This window comes from Macrotis lagotis, chromosome 3 (genome assembly GCF_037893015.1).
Source record: "Macrotis lagotis isolate mMagLag1 chromosome 3, bilby.v1.9.chrom.fasta, whole genome shotgun sequence".
In the NCBI taxonomy this organism is placed as follows: domain Eukaryota; kingdom Metazoa; phylum Chordata; class Mammalia; order Peramelemorphia; family Peramelidae; genus Macrotis; species Macrotis lagotis.
The window spans coordinates 121,265,784-121,291,725 of record NC_133660.1 but is presented as its reverse complement, the minus strand read 5'-3'; the positions used below and the strand labels follow the sequence as shown (position 1 = coordinate 121,291,725).

Sequence of the window (25,942 nt, the reverse complement as noted above, 5' to 3'; positions counted from 1 at the left end):
GCCCAAAGACTTGACAACTGACCATGGGGATTATAACCTTAAAAATAAACAAGGGAAAGTGAGTATGACTTTGTCTCTATATGAATTACCTATTGATTATTAGGAAGGAAAATTTGTCTTCTGAATTTATTACATTTGAACCACTTTCTATTTGGATAATTATAAAACCTATCCAATTATTTGAAAGAGTTACTTAACCTAAGACTTCATTGTCCCCACATAAATTATTAAATCAAAACATAATAAATCCCATGTATATATTATATTATTATATTCATTATAATTATATATTATATTCATTAAGATGAATATATTTTATTCATTAAAATGAAACCCATAGAATATTAAAGTTCATAGAAAACAGAGACATCTAATCCAACTCCCCCTTTTTTTAATTTAAATTTAATCATTAAGTTTATCATTAAATTTAATCATAATTGAGGCCTATAGAGGTTAAATGAATTGACTGGAATCATATAGCTAGAGGGAGAATCCAGGACCCAGATCCAGACAGAACCTCCAATTCCAAATTCAGCAAGAAATTCTTAGATAGCATGACAAAATTGACCTCATACAAATACTTTATTAATTGATATTCAGTAACTGTCATTGATGAATATAAGGAATTAAAGTATGCAAATACTTCTCAGAACTAATCTTTTCTAAATGTAAGGAGTCTTTTCCTATTCAATGTTTTTTTTCTTGCTTCTGGAAGAAAACTTAAAAGCAAATTCAACTATAATAACTGTACTCTAGAGGTTTCTATATAGCAATCCCAGAGTTGCTCAAAGGGACTATTCTCCAAGAAACTTAGAGGAAAAAAAAAAGTCTTTTTCTATCTATCCTTCATGGAAACAAAGAAGAGGAAATACTGTAGTCAGTGGAGGAAAACAGATTCAGCTTATGAGCAGTATTTTCAATCTGAATTTGTATTTGAGAAATACTCTGCCTTTGTTTTGCATAATGCCAATGTGTCAGTTTAGTTCTAAAATAGCATGTCAGAACTCTCTCAGTAAGCTGAATTCTTCCCCGAGAAATATTTTCTCTTGAAGAAAAAAAGAATTAGTACTAATAGTGTCTTCTCATTTTTTTATCCTCAGGGTTATTATGGTAATAAGAGATCAACATATATTAATTACCTAATATGGAAAGAATCATAGAATGAGTAGAGGACAAGAGACCATCCAGACCAACATATACCTGAATAAGGATCCTCTTCATTGGCATCTGATCTTTGCTTGGAGGTCTCAAGGGAATCTTCTCCTTCCTGAAGCAGCCCACCTCATTTCTTCATAGCTCTAATTGCTGATGGCATGGGGAGGAATTCCTTATATCAAGCTTTAATTTACTTCCACCAGTTGTTTCTAGTTCTGTCTTCTAGAATCAAACAAATCAATTTGAATCCCTCTTCCATATGGTAGCTCTTCAGTTCTGGAAAACAACTAAGTCTTGACTTCCACAGGTTAAATCTGAAGACTCCAACTTATCAATAGTCTTCCTAAAATGTGATACCCAGAATTGAATGCTTTAATCTAGATGTAGATGGACAAGGGTTGAGAATAGCAAGAGTAAAATTTCTGAATTCTATGTCTCTTAATTCCATCAAAGTTAATTTTAGCCCTCTTGGTTACCATATCAGAAAGATTAGAAAAGAACAGTCATGGTATTCATGGAACCTATAAATTAATAGAAAGAAAAAATGCACAGATGCTTGGCTATACTACTTTGGAACTTCTCTGACTTCTCCACCCTGCCCCAGAAAATTCACTTTTGATATTAACCTCATCACCCTGCAAGATGTGTGTCAGTTGTTTTTACTGAATTATTTTTCTTAATTATAAGAGAGGGCAGGTTGAGGGGAGAAGGAGGAGATTCGGAAATGATTATGTTGCAAAAACAAAACATATCAATGAAAACTTCCTTTTCATTTTTAGTTTTTTTGAAGACTTTTAAGTGAAAGGAGACCCATTATCTCCTGAGAAAGTGGTAGAGATGACCCTATTAGGGAAATTTCCTAAGATGTTGTGGTTGTTGATCAGTCATGCCTGACTCTCTGTGATCTCATTTGGAGCTTTCTTGGCAAGTATACCAGAAGCAATTTTTCATTTCCTTCTTCAGCTCATTCTACAAATGAGAAAAACAAAGCAGACAAAATTGTCACTTGCCTAGGATCACATATTAGTGACTGAAGTAAAATTCAAACTCACAAAAGTGAGTCTTTTTGACTCCAGACCAGGCACCCCACTGCACTAGCCTCAATAGTCCAACTTAAACTACCCTTTGCTTCTCTGATTAGAGGATGGGATCATGAACTCAGAACCTTCAATTAATTAGGCAGTTCAACTCAGACATCTCATTTCTCACCTAGCTATACTACTTTGGAACTTTATCATGCTTCCCCAGTTGGGTATCTCCCCTCCCTTATCAGCATCTTTTTCTGTACTGACTTCTATTAAAATGTAAGTTCCTTGAAGGCAGGAAATATCTTTGGTTTTTTTTTCATATTTGTATCCACAGGGCCTGTCACGTACTTAATAAATACTTGTTGTTTGAGATAACCATAATTTGCAGCATACATTTTAATTTACAATGATAAGTACCTTAGAGAAGTTTAAAACTATAAATTCTCAAGGATAAAGTCCTATCTTACTGAGAGGGAAGGAAAATGTCATTAAGAAGTCACATTTTAAAAGATATTCAGAAGTGACTGTAATGTAAAAACAAAAGGCATCAATAAAACTTTATTTAAAAAAATTTTAAGACTTCTAATTGAATGGAAATCAACCATCAGTAGATGGGGGGAAGGGAAGGCATTCCAGATTTAAGGAGCAGTGTGAGTAAAGGAAGAGTAGTGGGGTGATGTAGTGTGTCTTTAGTGGGGCAAATGGAGTTCAATTTAGAATAGTCCATGGTGATTAATAAGAAATAACTCAAAAGGCAGATGACATAGGAGTTTGAAATTTATTCAGAAATCATTAGGGAGCTACTAAAGATTTAGGAGTTAAAGTTAAATGATAACATATAGCATCTCCAGTTATTACAATCTTGTGTTCAAATATCAAAATCCAAGATGTCCTAATAATGAGAGGGCAAGTCTGTGACCTGATTGCAAAAATTATTCTCTAAGGAGTGGCCTTCAATCTGTGGCCCTACCACAATCAAATAGAGTGTTAAGGGTGATGAAATCTTGCAGGATAATGAGATTATGCTAAAGAGTTATAAGGGACAGATTACAATTACATCTCTTTTTTAATTCTCTTGTTCCCCTTCTTCCTGCTATTAGTTATCCCCCTTAGATTGTATCTAGGTTATGTATTAGATGTTATGTGTGCCATATTTTAAGGAGGATATGAATAATAAACTGAAATGTGATCAGAAAACTGTAGCCCTTATGGTGAAATCATGCCATATGAGCATCAGTTGAAGGAACAGTGTATTTTTAGCCTTTAGAAGATTGGTGAAAAGCATTTTATCTGTCTTCAAGTAGTTAAAGACCTAGCATGTTGAAGAGTAAATAGATTTTCACTGTTTGCTTCCAGTGGGCAAATATGATAAAAGTTTCTAGAAGACAAATTTATTTGATTTAAGGGAAATTTCCCTAACAGAGTTATCTCTCTCACTAAATAGGTTTCTTCAGGAGATAGTGGGTCTCCTTTCACTTACAAGTCTTCAAAAAAACCTAAAAATGAAAAATTAGCTTCCATTGATATGTTTTGTTTTTATAACATAATCATTTCTGAATCTCCTCTTTCTCCCCTCAATCTTCCTTCTCTTGTAATTAAGAAAAAATAATTCAGTAAAACCAACTGATATACTGAGTCATCTAATCCACAAGCATTTATTAATTATCCATTGGGTTCTAAAAACTGTGCTAATGCCTTGGAATAAAAAGAAAAGTTAAAAACAAGGTCCTTGTTTTCAAGGAGCTCAAATTCAATCAGTAAATTAGATTTTTAAGTTCCTTGAGTGCAGAGACATCTTTGGTCCTCCCACCACCACCCCTTTGTATCTGCCACATTTAGCACAATGCCTAGCTTAATAAATGTTTATGGATTGGTTACTGATTGGGAAATCTGGGTGACCACTTGAGTATATTTTAAAGGAGATTCTTGCTTAGATGTGGGTTAGAGTAGTTGATCTCTGAGGTCCCTTCAAATTCTAAGATTCTGTGTTGCCTTTTTCCTAATCTTTTTTCTCATCTCTTATACTCTCTTTTTACCTTCTTCTCTGCCAACAAGCTAGGCCTGCCATTCCCTATTCCCATCCCACTCCTCACACTTTATTTATTTTAACTATGCTGGCAATACTCCCATAAAAAGAGTTTTTGACCCTTACTCTGGAGACATGAAGTAGTTTTTTTTCATCCTAAAACTAGTAAGCCTGCTTCCCAAAAATCACAGGATCAATATCCAGCTCTACACAGTTGGCAAAAAGACAGTGGACACTGAGAAAAATCCAGTACTGATAACCCTCACATATCTGGAAGTAGAGATAACAAAATAAGGAGATCTCTCTGAGGTGTGGGTTTTTTTTTATTTTTGTAATTACAAAGGTAAAAGGTTGTACAGAAAAAAGAAATAAAAGATGTCAAAGAAATCCATAAATGAAAAGGATGGTCTAGTCACATGACAAGCATGAGGCATAGATTTTGTTGATTATTTACTCACTCCTCTGGTATCATCATGCTGTTGGGAGAACAAAGGAAGCGAGCTCAGAACATTGGGCAGATCTGCTATGGTGAATTTACAAAGGTTACGTGCTAGAGTCACACAGAATGGATAAGTATTGATAGGTTGTGATCAGCAAAATTGGAGAGAATACTAACATCAGTAAGATCATAGCTTTATTAGAGTCTGTAATTTTTGTTTTGAAAGACATAGCTTAAACTTGAGTTCCTTGAGACTTTACCATTGTGATAGAGAATACAATGCTCAAGCAATCTCTCCTTCCACAATAATCTTGTGTTTACTCATCTTTTTACTTGTTTTTATTGCTAAAGAGAATAGAAATTCCTCAAAGGTTTTGATTTTATATATATCTTTGGTCAAGCTCAATGTCTCACCCATAGAAGGCACCCAGTCAATTCTTGCTCATAGAACCACAGGATCACAAAGTTTTAAGGAACCTTTGAAATCAAGTTCAATACATTTTACAGATGAAGAAATTGAGAAGATGAAGTGATCAGCATGTGGCAACCTAGGAACTAATTGGTAGAAAGAGGATTAGAATTTAGGTCCTCTCAGTCTTTGCATTGTATTATATGGTTAAATTTACATAGAATGAAATACTTCCAAGGAAGCATTTACATAAATAGCTCTAAATCAGTTGATTCTTTGTAATTTTGTATAAAAATTTTACTACTCAGTAACTATAAATGGAAGTAGTGTAAATTCTGCCTAGCAGATCTCTTATTATTTGCATTATAATCAGAAATTACCCCAGTCTTCAGAGACTAGTCCCTCATTGTTTTTACTATGGAAAAAGATGCCACAGTGTGGGGTAGGTCCTTGCTAAATAAATAATCTGGAAAGAAATGATGGGAAAGAAGGGGATGGGAAAGAAGGGGTTTCTGTCCATCTCAGATTAAACATTTGGAGGCAGGAAGTCATTGAAAATCAAAGTTTTCATTTTTAAAAATAAATAGTTCAGAACAATCCTTGGATTAGCGAGTTAGTATGATCACTTCCCAACCCAGCAGGAAAATAAAGTTCAGTGCTTCTTTAGAGATGGTATTCTCTTCAAATGACTTCCAGGTGGTAGGCATTTTTTTAAAAAGAGTAAAAAAAAGTTATTGATGGTTCTAATTTTCCAGCAATGAGGTCACATAGCACACATACCAGGCAAGGGGTTAACTGCCTATGAAACCAAAGTTCTCACATCAACCATTCATCAGCTTCACGCAATCCATTAAGAACTCTCCAGCCCAGGGGACTGAAGTAAACCAGCATCAATAAAATTCACTTGGAATTTATTAAGTGCCTTGCCTATGCTGGATACTTGCTAGGACCTAAAAATACAAAGACCGAAACAAAATAGTCCCTGCCCTCAAAGAGTCTGTGCTCCACTATAGTTGTGAATGAGTGAAGAAATAATAATTGACATTTATGTAAGATTTGCAAAACACTTAACCTGGCGCTTGAGCCTCACTATAACCTTGTAAGGTAAATATCCCCAATTAAGAGATTAAAGAAAACTAAAATTTAGAGGAGTAAAGTGATTTGCTCATGGTCACATAGTTAAAAAGAGCCAGAATAAAGATGTGAACATAGGACTTTCAGACTGTACGTTCAGCTCATAACTACCTCGAAATACTGCTTCTTATCATAAGAGCTGGTATATTTAGAGAGCACACTTGTCATATGCTACACAACATAGCTAGGACTGCATGTTTCAAAATACAGATTAATTTTTACCAGAGGTCATTGACCAAAAGTATTCAATTGAAACCAACTTTTTTTTTAATTTAAAGTATTTTCTTAAAAATTCATGATTTCATCCATGAGCTACTTCAACAACTGGTATAAATTACAGTCCCTTTACATTTCTTGAATTGCTGTGGCTAAAAAAATAATTAATCATTTAGTGGTTAATCTCCCAGGGTTGAGTTCCTGTGTACTTGGCAAGCTGATCCTTGGACAACTCCCATATTGTCTATCACTAGGACCCATACTTGAAGCCCTTCAACCGGGAAGCATTGGCTAAAACTAGCATTCCATTGAGAGAACTTTCAAGAATCCAGGGTCACCTCTATAGTATTATGGAATTAGCCTATGTGAAGTTTAAAAGTCTAAATGTTTATATGCTAGTAAAAGGGTAAGATAATTTTCCAAGGTGTTGACTTAGGAATTGACTTTCTGCTCCTTTGTCATCACTGAATTATTACAACTAGAGCAGGGATACAAACTTTTCTCTATTTATAAGGACTCTGCTGCTGCAGCCTTATCATTAGCATATTTCAGGGGTATTTTGCACTTAATTTGCATGATTATTCTTCTCTTCTTCCCCCCCTCCTTTATTTACAGTTTTACCGAGATGCAAAAGACTGGTGGCTCTTCGGTTTCTATTTCTGCGTACCATTAGCCTGTACTGCCATATTTTATACCCTAATGACTTGTGAGATGCTCAACAGAAGAAATGGAAGTTTGAGAATTGCACTCAGCGAGCACCTTAAGCAGGTAATAATTATAATAATGATTTGCATTTATACAGTACAGTACAGTACAAATGTCATCCCATTTGAGGCAAAAAGAAAAGAGAACCCAAAACTTGGCAGTAGAGTTCCTTCTTGAGCAGGATACTTTGAAATACTTCATTGTCCAAGTAGAGTTAAATGTAATATCGACATAGCCCTATTATGTCAAAACCCACAAGATCATTACCATCAAATTACAAATGTCGAATGATCTAAGGAAAAGATGACTTAGTCATATATTAAGAGAGGACATTGGTATCTTTACAATGTAAAGATATTAGAGAGCTTCCCACCATAATGGATGGATTCCCTTTGGTAAATTTTTGGTAGGATATGGTTGTAGATTCTTGAATAGTGTTTTGTTGTTTTAAAAGCATTTTCACATATGGTATATCATTAGCACTGAACTTAAAGTTAGGAGACTCCTGAGTCAGAATCTCAGTTCCAGCCAGCTAATGTGACCCTAGAGCAAAGAGAGAGGCATCATAATAACAACATCAGATTCTTTTCACAGAACAGGGGTTTGTGGGTAAGGTCTACTATATGCAACCCAAGAGAATTTTATCAGGGTATATTTAACCTCTTTGGTGGACCTCATTTCCCTCTTCTATAAAATGAAGGGTTTAGACTATTCAGAAATACTAGTCTCTTTGCTGTCTCATCAACAACACACTTCATTTTCCAACTCTGGGCAAGTCCCCAACATGGAATGCGCTTCATCCTCATCACCTCCTGACTTCCCTGGCTTTCTTCAAATCCAGGCTAAAATTCCATCTTAGGAAGCCTTTCCCAATCCCTCTTTTAAAACATTCTATCATCTTTCACTAGAATTATTATTTATTATTAATTATTATACTAGAATTATTATCTGTTAACATTTCTGTTTATCCTATCTATGTTGTTTGTACATATTTGTTTTCTTTTCACTATATCTCCAATGCTTATCACAGGGCCTAGCACAAAATAGGTACTTCATAATTGCTTACTAACTAATGAGCTTTAAATTTCCAATCCTAAATTACATATCATTTAAATCTCTGAGAACTTTCATTAAAAATTTAAGATCATAAAAAGGGGAAAAATTAAGATCACAATATTTATCTCCACCACCCTACCTCTCTCACTGGTTGCTTTGAAGAAAGTGTTTTATAATTTTTTAAGGCACTATTTTTTTAATTTATTTTTTACCCTTAATTGAAACTCCCACTCCCAGTAAAGAAATTGTCTAGACTAAAGTTGTTTGGCAACTCTTTTGCATCTCTGGAACTTAGAGAGTTGTCTGAGATACCTCAGTTTAAGAGATTAAGAGAATTGACATGAGTCATACAGTCAATATGTGTTCCAGATCTGAAAACTTATAAATGTGATTACTTTTTTAATGTGGCATGGAAAACAATGAAGAATGATAATTTTTCTTTTTCTGATTAACATACATTTTATTTTCTCTCCTAATAGGGAGGGAGGAAATGGTAAAGAAACAAAATCTTTTTAAGAATTTATCCCAGTCTCTATTTAGACAGCTAGGTGGCTTAGTTGTTAGTGTCCAGCCTAAAGTCAGGAAAATTAATCTTCCCAAGTTCAAATCTGACCTCAGACACTTACTAGCCATATGACCCAGATCAAGTCACTTAACCCTGTTTGCCTCAATTTCCTTATCTGAAAAAATGGTAAACTTCTCTAGTCTCTTTGCCAAGGAAACCCCAAATAGCATACCAACTGAACAATAGAAAACTAAGACTTACAGAGGCTAATGTCACACCATGAGTTACTGGTAGTGGTGGTGGGAAAAACTCATTTTACATAAAAGAAAACTGATGTCCAGTGAGAGTCAGTAACTAATTCCTCCAACATTGAAAGTTTTCTATTGAATAATCCATTGAATTGAATTGAACTGAACTGAACTAAACTGAATCCATAGATAGGAAATGATCTATTGCATTGTAATTCTTCATCTTTTCTGACACCTAGCAAACACTCATACCAGTTGACCTACCCTCAGACAAAACAATCCTTTTATAAAGCAGCACAAGTAATACATAAGATCTTCTTTCTGCAAGAGATACCTCTGTTCTGTTGTGTTCTACTTGAAACCACTGTTTTTCCATATTTCAGTTTAACTGGTAACTCTAGAAGATCAAATAAGTACTGACTGGGTGGAGAGGCGGCAATCTTTACTGACTCTCCTGAAAACCTTTTGTGTGGTTGTACTAGTCATGTGGGCTTATTATAGGCTTCCTATACTTAATACTAGGTGGTTAGGGGCAAGACAGTGTTATGCCTCCAATCCCCATTTCAATCACTTGTCTCTTGATGTTAGCTAATCCCAGTTACAGACACTGCAGTTTACATGGCTAGCTCAATTTCTAAATGTATATACTCTTAAAAAAAATAAACACTATATTCCCCAGTTAATGGCCAAAGAAAAATCACAACCTGTGATTTTGCTAATCCAATATAGACTTTGAAGTGCCTAGACCTTCAAAGCCAATCCAATCCACACTGGCTTCTCTGCTTCATACAATAGTCCTGTATCTAAAATGTTCAATGGTTGCTGATTTGGGGCTTCAATTGCCTCATTCATAAAATGAACGGTTAAATTTTGAGGGTCCTTCAAGCCACAGATTGTGTGTGGTGGTACAGTCCTTTCAATTACAACCTACTGCTTGAATCCCAAATATTATGGTTATAGTTATCCTGCATCTCCAACTTCCTTTCAGATATCTTGAACTGGATGTCCACTCAACATGTCCAAAATTAAACTCATTATCTTTTCCCTTAAAACCTCCCTACCTCTTGCCTTCCCTGTTATTGTAGAGGGCAACACCACCATCCCAGTGCCTCAGGCTCACAAAGGAGAGCTCCTCATTCTCTCAACCCTCCCATATCCAATCTATGGCCAAGACCCATCAATTTCATCTTCACAACAACTCTCAAATATACTTCCTTCTCTCCTCTGCCACCATTAGTGATATCAGCCACCATTTCTCCTGAACTACAATCCATCTTCCATTCAGTCTCTAAAGTGATTTTCCTAAAGTGCAGATCCAACCATGTCACTCCTTTACTCAATAAACTACAGTGTCTCCCTATTGCCTCCAGAGTCAAATTCAAAAGCCAGTAGGACACTCAAAACCTTTCAGAACTCAACACATTTCCAGTCTTCTTACGTCTTACTCACTAATGTGAACTCTCTTATACAATGACACTGGCCTCTTGGATGTTGCATCAACAAGGCTATCCCATGACTCTAGGTGTTGTCTCTACCTTTCTCCCAAGTCTGGAATGTTCTCTCTCCTCATGTCTACTTACTTGCTTTTTTGGCTGTCTTCATTTCCCTTCATTGACAAAGTGACATAAAAATAACAATAATAATAACAATAACAATAATAATAATAAAAACTAACTGACACTTATATAACACTGTAAGGTTTGCAAGATGCTTGCATCATTTGAGGTTCACTATTATAGAGATGATTCTCTAGCCCACAGTCACATCTGTGAACCCAGGGCCTCTCTGACTCCAAGACTCTATTCACTATTCTTTTTTTATTAGAAAGAATCATTAGATCATAGATTTAGAACTAAAATAGACCTTGAGAGGCTTCTGGTCCAATTTCTTTATTTTACAAATAAGGAACCTAAAGACAAGTAAAATTAAGTGACTTTCTTAGCTTAAGTCACCCAATGTCCATTGACTCAAACCCAGAATTCTGTCTCCTGCATCATGTTGCTTAAAATCAGTCCTAACCAAAAGAGTTCTAATTGCTGGTTTTCAGAATGTGATGTCAGAAGAAGAGGTAACCTTTATTTCTTCATCCCACCCTCACCCTGTGCACCATACTATTAGATGGCTAGCATAATTTATTTATATACAGTTGTTACCCTGAGTTAGTTAGAGGCCCTTGTCAGGAGATAAAATAGTCTTTTGCCTGCATATTACTAAGAAAAACTTTATACATTTTACAGCTTTCATTCTATTGCTCTAGCTCTCCTGACCTTTCTCACCTCTTGTCCTTTTCTACCTCATGACTGGAAGGCTGCCCACTCCACCCAAAAAAACCCCACACTATAACATCTACGTTGTAGTGATTGTAGAGAACAAATGATGAACCATACACCTTCCTCCTTCCTATTGACTGAGAAGTGAGGGACTACTGAACAAACCATTGAATTATCAAAAAACATCTTCAGGCATTTAACTATATTTTCTTTGTCACAAAGTGAAGAGTGCAGTGGAATGGAGTTTTCAATTCTGACCATTAGCAGGACAAAGAAAGAATAATTATGACATAAAAACAAAAATCATTACTTTTTTCTTAAATCACCAAAAAGGTTATCTAGAATATTGATTAATATTTAGATTCTTTAAGAGGCTTTTGGAAGACAGTTTACTTAATCTTTTGCAGGGACAGGTATTTTTCTCATGGTTATCACTACCACTATGATACTATTTCTCAATGTGAGCATAATTTTTTCTGTATTTTTTCCTCTTTAGCGCCGTGAAGTGGCAAAAACAGTCTTCTGTTTGGTTGTGATTTTTGCTCTTTGCTGGTTTCCTCTTCATCTGAGCCGTATCTTGAAGAAGACTGTGTACAATGAGAAGGACATGAACCGGTGTGAATTGCTTAGGTATTATTCATGCTATTTACCTATTGCCTCATTTAAAATGAGCAAAATGAAATTCTGTTTGTTTTGGTTTTGGTTTTGGTTTTTGGGGGTTTTTTGATTTTGTTTTTGCAAGGTAATGGGGTTAAGTACAAAATGAAGTTCTGAAAGCTAACCTAGAAGGAAATTAGGGCTTCCCCTAAAAACTCTATTCCGTACATGTTAATGGTCCTTTTGGGTCTCCACTCTCTACTCTAAGGCCCCCATTGTTTAACTGATCACTTGGGAGATTGGGAAAGGGAGGACCTACCTAAAGAAATAGTATATTACCAGTCATAAGAATAGAATTATAGAGAGGTTAAGTATTTTGCTCATAGTCAAATAAAGGTAACTCTGGAGTTGGAGATTGTAGCTCAGACCCCCAGACTCCAAATCTACTCTTTCCTCTACAACGGGCAAGGAGTTGAAAAAGGATACTTTCTTTCCTCAATGTCTATAATCTTCCTGCTATTATGTTTAAGAAAGTTGTTCAAACTATGTAGCAGTTTTTGTGGTCAGAAAAAAAAAAAGAAAGAAAAAACCCTTATGAACCGGAGACTACTATCCTTTAAAGATAATAGTATATGGGAAAGGTTTGTTGGAAATGGCTTCTGGGCAGGAAGAATGCTTACTTCAGGAATATGTTGTCATTAACAGGTGAAAAAATAATGTATGTTCTAATTATTCTACTTTATTTTCTTTTGCTCTAGTTTCTTACTGCTTATGGATTACATCAGCATTAACTTGGCAACTATGAATTCATGTATAAACCCAATCGCCCTATATTTTGTCAGCAAAAAATTTAAAAACTGTTTCCAGGTAAGAGTTCTTTAGTAACTGATAGTAAGAAAAATAGAAAACCGGTAATAATAGCTTCTATTATGTAGCACATTGTTATAATTGATTTTTATGATTAATACTAATAATAATAGCTAATAAATAATACTTTATGGTCTGAAAAGCACTTTACTAATATTGTCTCATTTTATCCTCACAACAATCCTGTCAGGTAGGTAGTATTATTATCCCCATTTTTCAGATAAGGATACTGAAGAAGAGAGAGATTAAGGGACTTATCCAGTCACAAAGCTAATAAGTCTCTGAGGCAGGATTTGAACTCAAGATTCCTCTCACCTCAGATCCAATGCTGTATCTATGAAATCTAATTGTCTAGAATATGGGAAATAAGTAGCAGACCTTGCCAAAATTAGCCTTTAAAAGTAACTATCATTCTGGAATAATTGTAAAGAAATTAGACAAGATGATATTTAAAATATCAAACTTTTATTAAAGCATCTTTGTGCTAGGCACTATGCTAAAATTGCTCTTCCTGAGCTTATATCTTCCTAGAAAGGGAAGGGAGGTTAGAGGAGAATACAGTGTGTACACAAATAACTAAATACAAATCATATACAATATAATATAATTTCAAGAAGGAAAGTACTAATAACTGATTGTATCAAGAGAAAGACTTCTACTAAGAGGGGATACCTGAACTTTACCTTTGTCCAAGTCAGGAGGACCTGAGTTCAACTCCAGCCTCAAATATTTAATAATGACCTAACTGTGTGGTCTTGGGCAAGCCACTTAACCCCATTACCTTGCAAAAAAATCCCCCCAAAACAATAATAATAATAAAAAAAGAATGTTGTTGAAGGTTTCTCCAAAGCAGTAGTGAGGAGGGAATGCATACCAGATGGGATACATGCTGTAATCAAAGACAAGGAGGCAGTAAAATTTCAAATATATTGCAGAGTGCCTATAGAGTCAGAAACTAGAAAGTTAACTCCTCTAAGAAGGTGTTATAAACAACCATAATACAAGGGGTTAACATTAAAATGAAAGGTTATTTTTATTACCTGCCAACTGATTACTCCACTTAAAAGAAATAAAATAATAAAGTAAAACATCAGGAAATGTATGTCTTACCTCAGTGTACCAGCTTCCATTTTAACCTTCCAGAGCTCTAAACACCTATATTACACCAATTTCCATGACAACACAGTTCATATCAGTGGTTTGATATATTCAAGGAAGCTAATTGTGAATATTTATTGGCTCCTTAAACTAAGAGAGAAGAAAGAGTTTCCTCCAACTCTCAAAACTATGGTTTTGATTCAGTAGGTCTTCATGAAGGGAATATCAACAGCAAATCCACTGAAGTGGTTTGGCTCTCCATCCATTACAAGTAGATACACACACACACAATGAGATCATCTGCAGATAGTTCAGCTTAATTAAATTAGCATAGTTTTAGTATGAAAGTATGGTAATTAATCTAGCAGCCCATAATATAAAATTTTACTTGTTAGTCTATCAGCTGAATCTTTAGAGTTGGGGCTCAAATAGTGAAATATTTATAATAGTCATAAAACTGTCCATTAACCAGGAACATTAATGGCTAGACAAATGCTAATTATTTAATCCTGGGGAGACTGGGAGTCGGAGGATGGCTCACTTTGTTGATCTGTTGATCTAAAGGCCATTTTATTCTTTTAAAATCCTGTGAATGTTTTATTCATGTAAATTCCCTGAATACTGTTTATTCCCATCTTTATCCAAGCTCACCAGTAGATCCCTCCCTTTTGTAGCAAAGCATACAATTGCTGTTGCTCAGTCATTTCAGTTGTATTCACTCTTTGTGATGGCATTTAGAGTTTTTTTGGCAAAGATACTGGAGTAGTTTGTCATTTCATTCTCCTGCTCATTTTACAGAGGAGGAAACTGAGGCAAGGAGGGTGAAGTGACTTTCCCAGACTCTAAAGCCAGATTTGAATTCTAAAAGATTAGTCTTCCTGACCCCAGAATCAGCACCCTATTCATTGCTCCACCCAGCAGCCCCTAAAATACTACCAAAACAAATTGGTACACTGATGTTGTCAGACAGTATGTTCCTCACCCTTTGACTAGTTCTCTTAACTCTCTTCAAAAAGGAGAGAGGTAATGAACCAGCAGCAGTCCACTGATGTCATAATTAGAGTGTAATTATCTCTTTTTTGTTTTTTGTTTTTAAAGGCTACTTTAGGCACAGTTAGATGGTGAAGTGGATATACACCACCAGTCCTGTAGTAAGGAGGACTTGAGTTCAAATGCTCCATCAGACATATGAAACTAGTTAGCTCAGTGACCCTAAAACAAGTCACTTTTAACCCCCATTGCCTCACAAAAAAAGTTACATCACAAGAGAAGAGAAACAAAAAGTAGAACTTACTTGCCCATACTTTGTGACTATTTAGTCAATCTTCTCTCAATAAACTACAAGGTCTTCCTTTGTTCTTTGCAGAGGGGAAAGGATTGAGGAGGAGACTGAGTAACTGTTGACAATGTAAAGGATTGCTTTTTATTTTATTATTATTAAATACATACTGGTGTTGGTGGCAAAAGCCCCAGATTATTGAGTTTTGGGGGAAAATTAACTGATAGAATTATATCTTTTCAACATTTTTTCTCTTTTCCAGTCATGCCTCTGCTGTTGCTGCTATCAGTCTAAAAGCCTCATGACCTCAGTACCTATGAATGGAACAAGTATTCAGTGGAAAACCCATGAACAAAACCACCACAATAACACAGACAGGAGCAGCCACAAGGACAGCATAAACTGATGCCCAGAACCCTAATAATGCCTCTAGCTTTATGAAGAAAGAAAGACTGATCCCCACAGATGTTTTGCCAGAAGTTTACCAATTTTCGCATTCTTCCCTGCCCCTTCCCCTGAAAAATACACTTGGGAATTGCCATCAAGTAAATTGGTTATGTCTTTTAAGTCTAGTGAAGCTGACTGCTTTCAAATGACTTGACATTTTTTCAGAGATGACATTCAGCAGTGTTGGGGGAACCTGGAAAGAACTAACTCTAAAAGAGTTCTTAGCCCCCGGGGATGCATCTGCTACATTTGCAGGAAGTAAGAGTCTTCCCCATATATGACTGGCATACAGTGCACCTTCTGGCTGAGGCCTGTTGAAAAATGGAATGTTGGGGAGGGTCACAGGAAGAAGAATGTTGGACAATAGAGTGCATCTTCTGCCTCTTGAGTGTTGAAATTTGTTTTTCTTATGAAACACAGTATGGGTTTAAGCCACCTTTGTTTTAAATGTCATTCCACACCAGTATTCTTTATTATTATTATGTACCTTAGTAGCATAGTCACAATCATTTGCTCTTGTTCTACACATATTTTGCAAAGAAAGCAGTAGGTTTAGTGAACAGTCAAAGGGTAAGGTTTCTCTAAGCAGTGATGACTTTATAAAAATGTAGGTCTTAAAAGCAGCTTAAATTTAGGTACTTAAAACTCAAATTGAAAGCTCCAGAAGGTACAATGGTGTGCTATTAATAATAATTGACATTTACTTAGTGCTTTGAATTTGCGAAGACCTTTATGAATGTTGCTTCATTTGAGCTCCAGAATAGCCCCAAGGAGGTAGCTACTACAGATAGAATTGTCCTCATTTTATAGATGAGGAAATTGAGTCTCAGAGAAGTAACTTGCTCAGAATTACAGTACTAGGTAATATCAGAAGCAAACTTTGAACCCAGGTCTTCCTGTCTCTCAATCTAGTGTTCTATCAGATTGTAACTCTAAGTATTATTCTTAGAATTTTTAAAGAAACTTATTGAGGGAGGGGGGATTTTAGTTGTCCCTAATAAACTAAGGGCACACTGAAATTCATAATAAATTCCCAAATCATACTTCAACTTCATTTTGACTAAATCTGGGAGTTACTTTTAGATTCAGCAGTCATTATACATAATGACTTTCTTCAGGGGTATCTATTTCTCTTATAAAATGAAGAGAATGTACTAAGAAGTAAAAGACAAAGCACTTAAATTATTTTTGAAATTTTTGGTAACTGTCAGACAAGATGAAATGCAAGGAGATATGGAATTCAAAGTCTAAGCAAATAATCCCATTTTCACTGGAGGTGTTTTGGTTTGGGTTTTGGTTTTAATTAGTAGTCCATCCTCTAGCAGCACTACTTTTACTACATCTGGATGTATGCCTTAACTTTCAGTGATTTTTTCAAAAATGGCTAAGTCCTCAGTCACTGAATGATCCATGTCCATCATTAGATAGACTATGTTTCAGCGCCTCTTCTCTCTACTACAGAAAACTGCTGGGAGGATCATGGGGTCCAACCATGCCAGGTTGAAGTGAAGTCATCATAAGTCCCACATTGGACTTCTTCATGTCCTAGGTCCAAAGCACTAGCATTCTTCACTTTAACCTGCTCACAAGGTCACCATTTCAAAGTGCCTCCAGTGATTATTCTGGATAACTTCCCAGATGTTTACAGTCTGTGCACAGCAGAGAGCCTTCAAGTGTACATAGAAACACCTTTGTAAATTTCTTTGCAAAATTTTTTGAGATTAAATGTACATGATGTGTCTTTGTGTGTATACATATGTGTGCATATAGTTGTGTACTAAAGCATAACCTTATAGTATTGTTCAAGAGTAGTTCCCCCTAGTGGATCCTGAACAAAATCTTGGGGAACAATTAACCTGGATTATTACTTCTACATCAGAAGTCTCTTTGTTCCCAAAGGTAGTGACCATGCATATTACTGGGGAAGATTCAATACACTGAACAAATGACTGACTGAGCTGTACAAGGACAATACAACAAGATGATTATTTTTAATCTAGTTTTTTTTTTGGATGAAGTAACATATTGGGTTGTGTCACCTCTTGTGTTACAGTTATGGGAACGTATTTTCTTATAATAATTCCCTGCTGCCACACCCCCCCCATCCGATGCTGAGAGGCAGCTAATGGAGAGTCTTAGAGTCAGGAAAATCTGGTTCAAGTATTATCTCTAATACATCATGGTTTTGTGACCAATCACTTAATTGTCCAGTTTTCAGAATTTCTCTATAACTGTATGTCATAGACTAATTGATACAATTTGCAACAGTAGAGGAAATTTTCACACAGACATTCCCTGTCCTGATGAGGTCATCTGAGCCAGAAAAAAATGGACAATACATTCATGAGGATGCCAAGTAGTACTAGAAGAAGTGCCAGTAATCCTGCTTTGCTGACACAGAGCTAAACTCATTTATGGTGCTGCATTTGACACAATCCCAAACCACACCCTCCCCTTAAAAACTTATCCTAGGATCTGCCATTGAAACTGAGAGAGCAGAAAACTCTGTTTATTCAAGTGTTACCCCTGGCATATTCCCTTCATTTATTGGTAAGCACATAAAGTAACATATGAATATAACATATAGTATTACAAGAATTTTGTTTAGACAATCATAATTGTAAAAACATACATGGTCTCTTGAGTATGAATGAAATGTATTTTATAAATCTAGAACGTCATACATTTCTGGCATCAAATAGTAACTGCATGAGCTTTAACGTGTAGGTTGTTGATAAGCTGAGTAAGAGATAATTAATCTTTTGAGGAGCCTAATTTCCACAGTATTTATTATATCTGTACAGCAAGGTGACTCCTTATAGAAATGAGCCAGATACCAAGGTCCCATAATGGAAGTGGCCCAGAAATGTAAAATAAAGCAGATATTCTTACAAGCATTTTTGGTATTCTGATGATTATTCCTATTTTATTCTCTATAGAAAAAAATTCTGCCTTCTATTCTCTCCCCTTACCAATCATTTTTATATACACACATAGCTGCCAAATAATTTTCCTAAAACACAAGTCTGTGTCACTCTTCTACTATATAAGTTTCAGTGGCTCCATAATGCTTCTAGGAAAGAAATGTAAACTCCTCCACTTGGTCACTTAAAGCCTTTCATAGTATGGCTATGGTTCCATCTTTGAAGATTTCTTTCCCACATTATACCCCTTAACACTCTATGCTCCATCCAAACTGATCTACTTGGTGTTTCCCAAATCAGGATTCCAGTTCCTTCCTCTGACTTTATCATTCCAGCAAGAAGAAATCCAACTGAAAAGGAACAAGGAGGTCCTAATGAGGGAGGGCCAGAGAACTGACAGAGTCAAGGCAGAGTCAGTCACATCATAAATTAGAACAAGCTTCTATGATTATTAGTGGCTCTGTGTGTCTGGAGCTCTGTGAGCTACAGCTGATTCTCTGGAGAAATCAATACTACCCATCTGTGTTTCTATTTATTCATTGTCTTTGTATCTCCCTACACTTAGTAGGGGCTCAACAATTACTCATGGATTGGTCTATGGTCAAGATTTTTAGAAAATTACGCTATTGTTGCCTAGAATGGAAAAGATTTCTATACTAAATTATAGTTCCTGCCTCCAATGCAGCAAATATTTAAAAAAATACAACAGATATAATATTCTCCCAGTATAGATAAAGAATCACAAGGATTCTTAAAGAACCAAAATCTGGTATAACCCAAAGTTAATGGAATGATGATTAATGGGTATAAGACTGAAGCATAGCTAACCATTCAAGTTAATGAATGATATAGCTTATTCTCCATCTCCTGACACTGAGGCTTTGTATTGGGTATGCCCTTTGCTTTACCTCTTCTTTTTTTTTTACAAATAATGTTTTTTATACATTAATAAAATATTCTTGTTTAAGAGTAAACAAAATACCCCCTCTCCCCAAAAAATATAGACTCATTTGAGCGATAAATTAAAGGGGAGAGAAAAAAATTAAAATTAGAAAAATAATAGTAATAATTCTGGTATGGCCAGGTGGCACAATGGAAGGAGCACCAGCCCTGGAGCTAGGAGCACCTGAGCCCATATCCGGCCCCGTACACCCAACAATCACCCAGTCGTGTGACATGCAAGCCACCCAAACCCCACTGCCCTGGAAAAACCAAAAAAAAAAAAAAGAAAGAAAAAAAGAGACCCAAAATAAAATAAAATAGTAATAATAGTAGAGGTAGCTGGGTGGCAGACAGAGCATTGGCCCTTGAGCCAGGAGCACCTGGGTCCAAATCCAGCCTCAGACACCCAAGGATCACCCTGCTATGCGGCTCCAGGCAGGCCACCCAGTCCCATTTGCCCTGCACCCCCCCCAAATAATAATAATAATAATAAAAAATGTGCTTCAGTCTTTGTTCCAACACCAACAACTCTATCGTGGGTGGATCACATTCTTTATGGTAAATCCATAGCAAAAGTTACTTCCATAGTTTTCCACCGTTGCCATTGCTGGTCACAACACCCTCCTTTTGTATTTCTCCACTACCATGTACTATATTTTCTCTCTCCTTTCACTCTGACTCTGCTGTAGGGTAGCTGAGTGGTGCAGCAGACAGATCCCTGGTCCTAGGGCAAAGAGGCCCCGAGCCCCCACACCACCCCTTAGGCCCAGCATCTACCTGGCCCTATGGTCCCAGACAGGCCTTCCAATCCCAGCCCCTTGCAAGAAGTAAAAAAGAAAATGTGTTATATCTGACCACTCTCCCCCCATGGTCCATCCTCTCCTCCATCACTCACATCCCCCCCTTCCCCCATCCCCCCTCCTTCTTACTCCAGATGGCTATACCCCATTGAGTATATATATGCTGTTTCCTCTCCTAGCCACCTCTGATGAGAGTGAAGATTCCCTCATTCCCCCTTGCCTTCCCCCATTCCATATCATTGCAATAGCTCATTGTAATAAAGAAAAATCTTATATGAAATATCTTGGCCTATTCCCCCTCTCCTTTTTCTTTCTCCCATTACATTTCCCTTTTTTTCTATTGACTCCATTTTTACACCAGATTTTATCTTCAAATTCAGCTTTCTCCTATGCTTCAACTATAAAAGCTCCTTCTACCTGCTCTATTAACTGAGAAGGTTCATATGAGTATTATCAGTGTCATTTTTCTATGCAGGAATACATGCAGTTCATCATCATTAAGTCCCTCATATTTTCCCCTTCTCTTCCAATCTCTATGCTTCACCTGAGTCCTGTATCTAAAGATTAAACCTTCTGTTCAGCTGTGGCCATTCCAACAGGAACATTTGAAATTCCCCTGGTTCATTGAAAGTCCATCTTTTTCCCTGAAAGAGGACATTCAGTTTTGCTGGGTAGTTGATTCTCAGTTGTATTCTAAGCTCTTTTGCCTTCTGGTATAATATATTCCAAGCCCTACGAGCTTTTAATGTAGTTGCTGCTAAGTCCTGTGTGATCCTGACTGCAGCTCCATGATATTTGAATTGTGTCATTCTGGCTGCTTGTAATATTTTCTCTTTGACTTGGGAGTTCTGGAACTTGGCTATAATATTCCTGGGGGTTGGTTTTTTGGGATCTCCTTCTCAGGGGGGATCGGTGGATTCTCTCCATTTCTATTTTGCCCTCTGCTTCTAGGATATCAGGGCAATTTTCCTGTAGTAATTCTTTGAAAAATGATGTCAAGGCTCTTTTCCTGATCATGACTTTCAAATTATCTTTCCTAAATCTGTTTTCCATATCAGTCGTTTTTTCAGTGAGATGTTTCACATTTTCTTCTAATTTTTCATTTTTTTTGGTTTTGAAGTAATGAGTCCTGATGTCTCATAAATTCATCAGTCTCCCTGAGTTCTATTCTTTGTCTGAAGGATTTGTTTTCCTCAGAGAGTTTTCTTATCTCTTTTTCCATCTGGCCAATTTTGCTTTTTAAAGCATTCTTCCCCTCAATAACTTTTTTGAACCATTTTATCCATTTGACATAAGCTGGTTTTTAGCATGCTGTTTTCTTCAGCATTTTTTTGGATTTCCTTGACTAGGTTGCTGACTTCATTTTCATGTTTTTCCTCCATCTCTCTCCTTTCTTTTCCCAGTTTTTCTTCCAACTCCCTCATTTGATTTTCAAAGTCTTTTTTGAGTTCTGTCATAGTCTGATCCCAATTTCTGTTTTTCTTGGAGTCTTTAGATGTAGGAGCTTGTGCTTCCTCATATTCAGACTGAGTATATTGATCCTTCTTGGGATCATAGATAATGTATTTCTCAATGGTGTTCCTCTTTTTTCTCTGCTTGCTTATTTTCCCAGCCTAAGCCTGTTTTGGGGTGCTTCCTGAGCTTTTGGGACACTCCCACAAGGTTCTCAGTGTGTGAGGTTCTGTCCTCCCTCCTGGTCTGTGAATGACCATATGTGCCCCACTCTGCTATGGGGTTAAGGTGGCGGGGGCCCATGCTGTTCTGTGGGGGGGCCTAGACTGCGATCAGGATCTGAATATGTTCAGAGCCCCAGAGTCTTGTTCCAGGGACAGAGGACAGAGCTGGGCAGTCTCTCTATCTTCACTACCCTCCCTCAGCTCAATGGGCTCATGTCCTGGGGGCTCCTGATTACCAGCTCTGCCTGCTTCTGTTTCCTGGATCTGGAATGCAGTGGCCATGCTGCTGGCTGTATGTCCTGAGGGCTGGACTTCACGAGCTCCTCTGGCAGAGGTCTCCTGGCTGTTCCCCCAATTTGTTCCTGGTGCTCCCCAGGGTGTAGCTCAGGAAACCCCCCCCCCTGCTGTGAGCCAGGCTCCCAGCACCCTGGGGCTGCCTCAGGGAGGCTGAAGTTCTTTTGCTCTGGCGGGCCACCCCTCTGGCTTGCCGCCCCTCCAACCCTGGGGAGCAGAGCCTTTCTTCTCTTTTCCAGGTTACCTTGAGTAGGAGAACTGCCTCAATGGGTCCCTCTTTGGGTTCTGTCTCTTGAAAATTTAAAGTCCTTAGTTTCAAAGATTTATGAGAGAGCGCCTAAGACACTATCTGCTCTTGTTGCCATCTTGGCTCGGCCCCGCCCCCCCCAGTATCTTTTCAAAAAAATATTTTTTTGCAAGGCAATGAGGTTAACTTGCCCAGAGTCACACAGCTAGGTAATTATTAAGTGTCTGAAGTCAAATTTGAACTCAGGTCCTCCTGACTCCAGAGCTGGTGTTCTATCCACTGTACCACCTAACTGCCCCTATTCCAGTATCTTTGCCAAGAAAATCCCAAAAGGATTCATGAAGAGTGAGATACAACTGAAATGATTGAACAACAATAAAATGCCATTACCCCATGGATGTTACTCAGCTTTCCTTCCTGAAGCCAACTACACCTTGACTGTCAGCTTCAAAGGTTAGTTAGTTCCTTTTGAATCTCTAGAGGGCTCTCTTCTTCACTGAGAGAGGTCAATATCCTTGACATTATTTTCTACCTCAAGTTCTTTGTGTATGTCTTCTTTGTTACCTGGTAAATAGGATGCGTCTATTGTAAGGCTTCATGGAGAAGGAGGAAGAAGGTGGAGAGTAGCAGGGAATTCTCTCTGTGTTACCTCTTCTACTGAGATTTCTTGTTTCTTTCAAAGCTCAGCTAAAGTGAAGTCACCTTACATGAAGTCTTTACTGTTCTCTCCCCTATTATAGGTGATTTTGTGTAAACTTATAAATATAGATGATGCTTCCTCTGGTAGAACATAAGTTCCTTGAAGACAGGGAGTGTTTCAGCCTTGTCTTTGTATCCCAGGTGAATAGCACAGGGCCTGATATACTGTAGATACTTGCTGATTGATGGAAGCCAGAGAGTAGTAATAAGTCATTTTGTATTGAGGTGATCAGCAAAGACTTCCAAGAGGATACAGGATCAGATCCCTGTTATGATGATCCTAGAAGTCCCAAGTAACCATTCCATTCCCTTTTTGTGGACAATGAGGATAACTCAGTTTTAAAGTAAAATTCCTTAGAATGTTAAATTTGCTTTAATGGTGATAGTCAAGCTGAAGAAAGAAAATAAGAGATCTCCCAAATCAGAATGCCAAGGAATACCCAGGCTTCCACAGGTCAATTTTTTCACATGAGCCCTATATAGATATCAAATTCAGTTTGTCCAAAGCCAAACTCATCATCTTCCCATCAAAATCTGCACCTCCTCCCAACTTCCCTATATCTTTTGAGGGCATTATCATTCTTCTAAGGTTTGCAGCCTTGAAGTTATCCCTAATTTCTTTTCCTTTATCAACATCCATTTCCAATCAGATGCCAATACTTAGTAATTCTATCTCTACAACATACTCTGAATCCACCATCACTACCACCACCCTTTATAATTATCTTGGGGTCAGCACTCCTAGTTGGGGTTTTTAATATCCATACAATCTGGCAAAAATCAATCCTAATATTAACTATATATTAATATATAAGTATCTCTCTCTGCATTTTGAATCCATTGCTATCAGGAAGTCAGAAGGATATTTCATCTTTATTCTTTTGGACTCATAATTTATCATTCTTTTACTCAGAATCTAAAGTCTTTCAAAGTTGTTGCTTTTTTCTATAATGTTGATATCATGATATAAAGTATTTTCCTAGTATCATTTCATAAAACTCTTTCTTCTTAATCTTCCTCTCATGTTCTTCTCTCAAATATTTAAGATTGCTTTGCTTATTATTTATTATGATTCCCTTGCTATTAAACCTCCCTTACTTGTTTATCCCCCATTCCTTACTATTCTTTTGAATGTATGTGGAAGAGGTGAGTAATTATATTTAATCTTCCACTAACCAATTCAGATAAAAGTGAAGTTTATAGAATGCTATTCCACCCACCCATGGTTATATACTCTTCATCTTATAAACTTCAATTATGCAATAGTGGTTTCCCTTCCTTTCTTCCTTTATTTCTCTTCAATATAAACTCATCTTTTTTTTGTCTTATGAGATCATTAAAAGAGAACAAAACAGTCCATGAACTGGCTTTCATTTTAACTTTTCTCTAGGTTGCTTAAAGATTTTAGAGTTCTGTGAAGACATTTATTTCTTATCCTCCAAAAATATGTAAACAATTTGTCCCCACATATACCCTTTCAATTATACAGACAAACGTGTATCCTTCTCTTGGTTCTCAAATTTCAATTTCCAAATACCTACTCAGTTCTGATCTCATCAGAAATCTTCTGTTTCATTAAAGATCCATTTTTCCCAAGTAAGATTACATTAAGTTTTGCCAAATAGGTTATTCCTGGTTGTGAATCTACCCTTCTTTACACTGGCAATTGCTAAGGCTAGCATAATTTTTATTGTGGTTCCTTCTTTTGGCTGCTTGGAGTAATTTTTCTTTGACTCTGGGGTTTAGGTCTGATATTCCTAGGAAATTTCATTTAGGATTTTTCATCCTAAGGGTGAATGATTGATTGTTTCTATTTTCAATTCCTTATTTTCACTGCTTCTAGGAGTTGTGGGCAATTTTCATTTATACTTTCCTGAAATATGGTGCCCAGATTTTTTTATCATAATTTTTCAAAGAACACAGTAATTTCTAGATTCTCCCTCCTTTAACTGTTTTCCAAGTCACTTGTTTTTAAAGTTATATTTCTTCTTGTATATAATTCAGTTACTGATTTTGTTATGCCCATTATAATTTCCAGGAAGTTCAGCTCTAGAGTGAAGTTTTCCTTCATTTGTTTTAAGTTCTCATTTTTCTTTGACATCTTTTCTCCCTAGCTTTTCCAATCTGTATCTGTATTTTGTATCTATTCTGTATTGTTTCATTTCCTCCAAATACTCCTATTCCTGTAGTCCTTGTCATTACCTAGGTTTGTGGAGTTGTTATCTTCTTTAAGATGTATTCCCTTCATGTTCAAACTTAGGTAAAGTTGTGTGCCGGAAATATCCTGGTGGTGCCTTCCCAGTTCTGAGTACACTGGACCAGCTTAGGCCTCTCCTTCAAGGGACGCTGGGGCTCTGCCCCCATGGGGCCTCTCCCTTACCACAGTGCTCCAGGATTGCTCCCTGATGGAAGCTGCTGGGCTCAAGGGTTACTCCTTTCCCCAGACTTCTCAGGCTGGATTTCACCTGAGGTATTTGACTTGCTGCTAAGCTGAGTCCACCGGTGACCCTGCAGGATGCTTCCTGAGAGGTGAGGCTGTTCTCTCTGCCCTGGCAGGGATCACAGTGGATTCTCTTGGGAATTGAGCTATCCTCAAGTTGTTTCTCTGGAGTACTGTGGTAGACTGGCCAGGAATACCTCAAGGCTGCTCCCTCAAAACACAGGTTTGGCTGTGGGAATTCAGGGAAGTCTGGAGGGATTTGCATGAACTGATGCTGAGCAAGATGAGCAGAAACAGAAAAACATTGTACATCTTAACAGCAACATGGGGGTGATGATCAACCTTGATGGACTTGCTCATTCCATCAGTGCAACAACCAGGGACAGTTTTGAGCTGCCTGCAATGGAGAATGCCATCTGTATCCAGAGAAAGAATTATGGA

The 25,942-nt window shown here is 37.0% G+C and overlaps 1 protein-coding gene across 1 annotated transcript in view; it reads left to right on the top strand.

The window, feature by feature from the left end:
* EDNRA (endothelin receptor type A) overlaps positions 1–18,376 on the top strand; it is an 87,379-nt gene extending 69,003 nt beyond the window's left edge. Inside the window, exons 5-8 of the mRNA XM_074229175.1 lie at positions 7,023–7,175; positions 11,688–11,821; positions 12,547–12,655; positions 15,295–18,376. Of these exons, the coding sequence (XP_074085276.1) occupies positions 7,023–7,175; positions 11,688–11,821; positions 12,547–12,655; positions 15,295–15,438 (540 nt within the window). The 3' untranslated portion in view covers positions 15,439–18,376. The remainder of the gene's footprint in view (positions 1–7,022; positions 7,176–11,687; positions 11,822–12,546; positions 12,656–15,294) is intronic.
* The last annotated feature ends 7,566 nt before the right edge of the window (positions 18,377–25,942 follow it).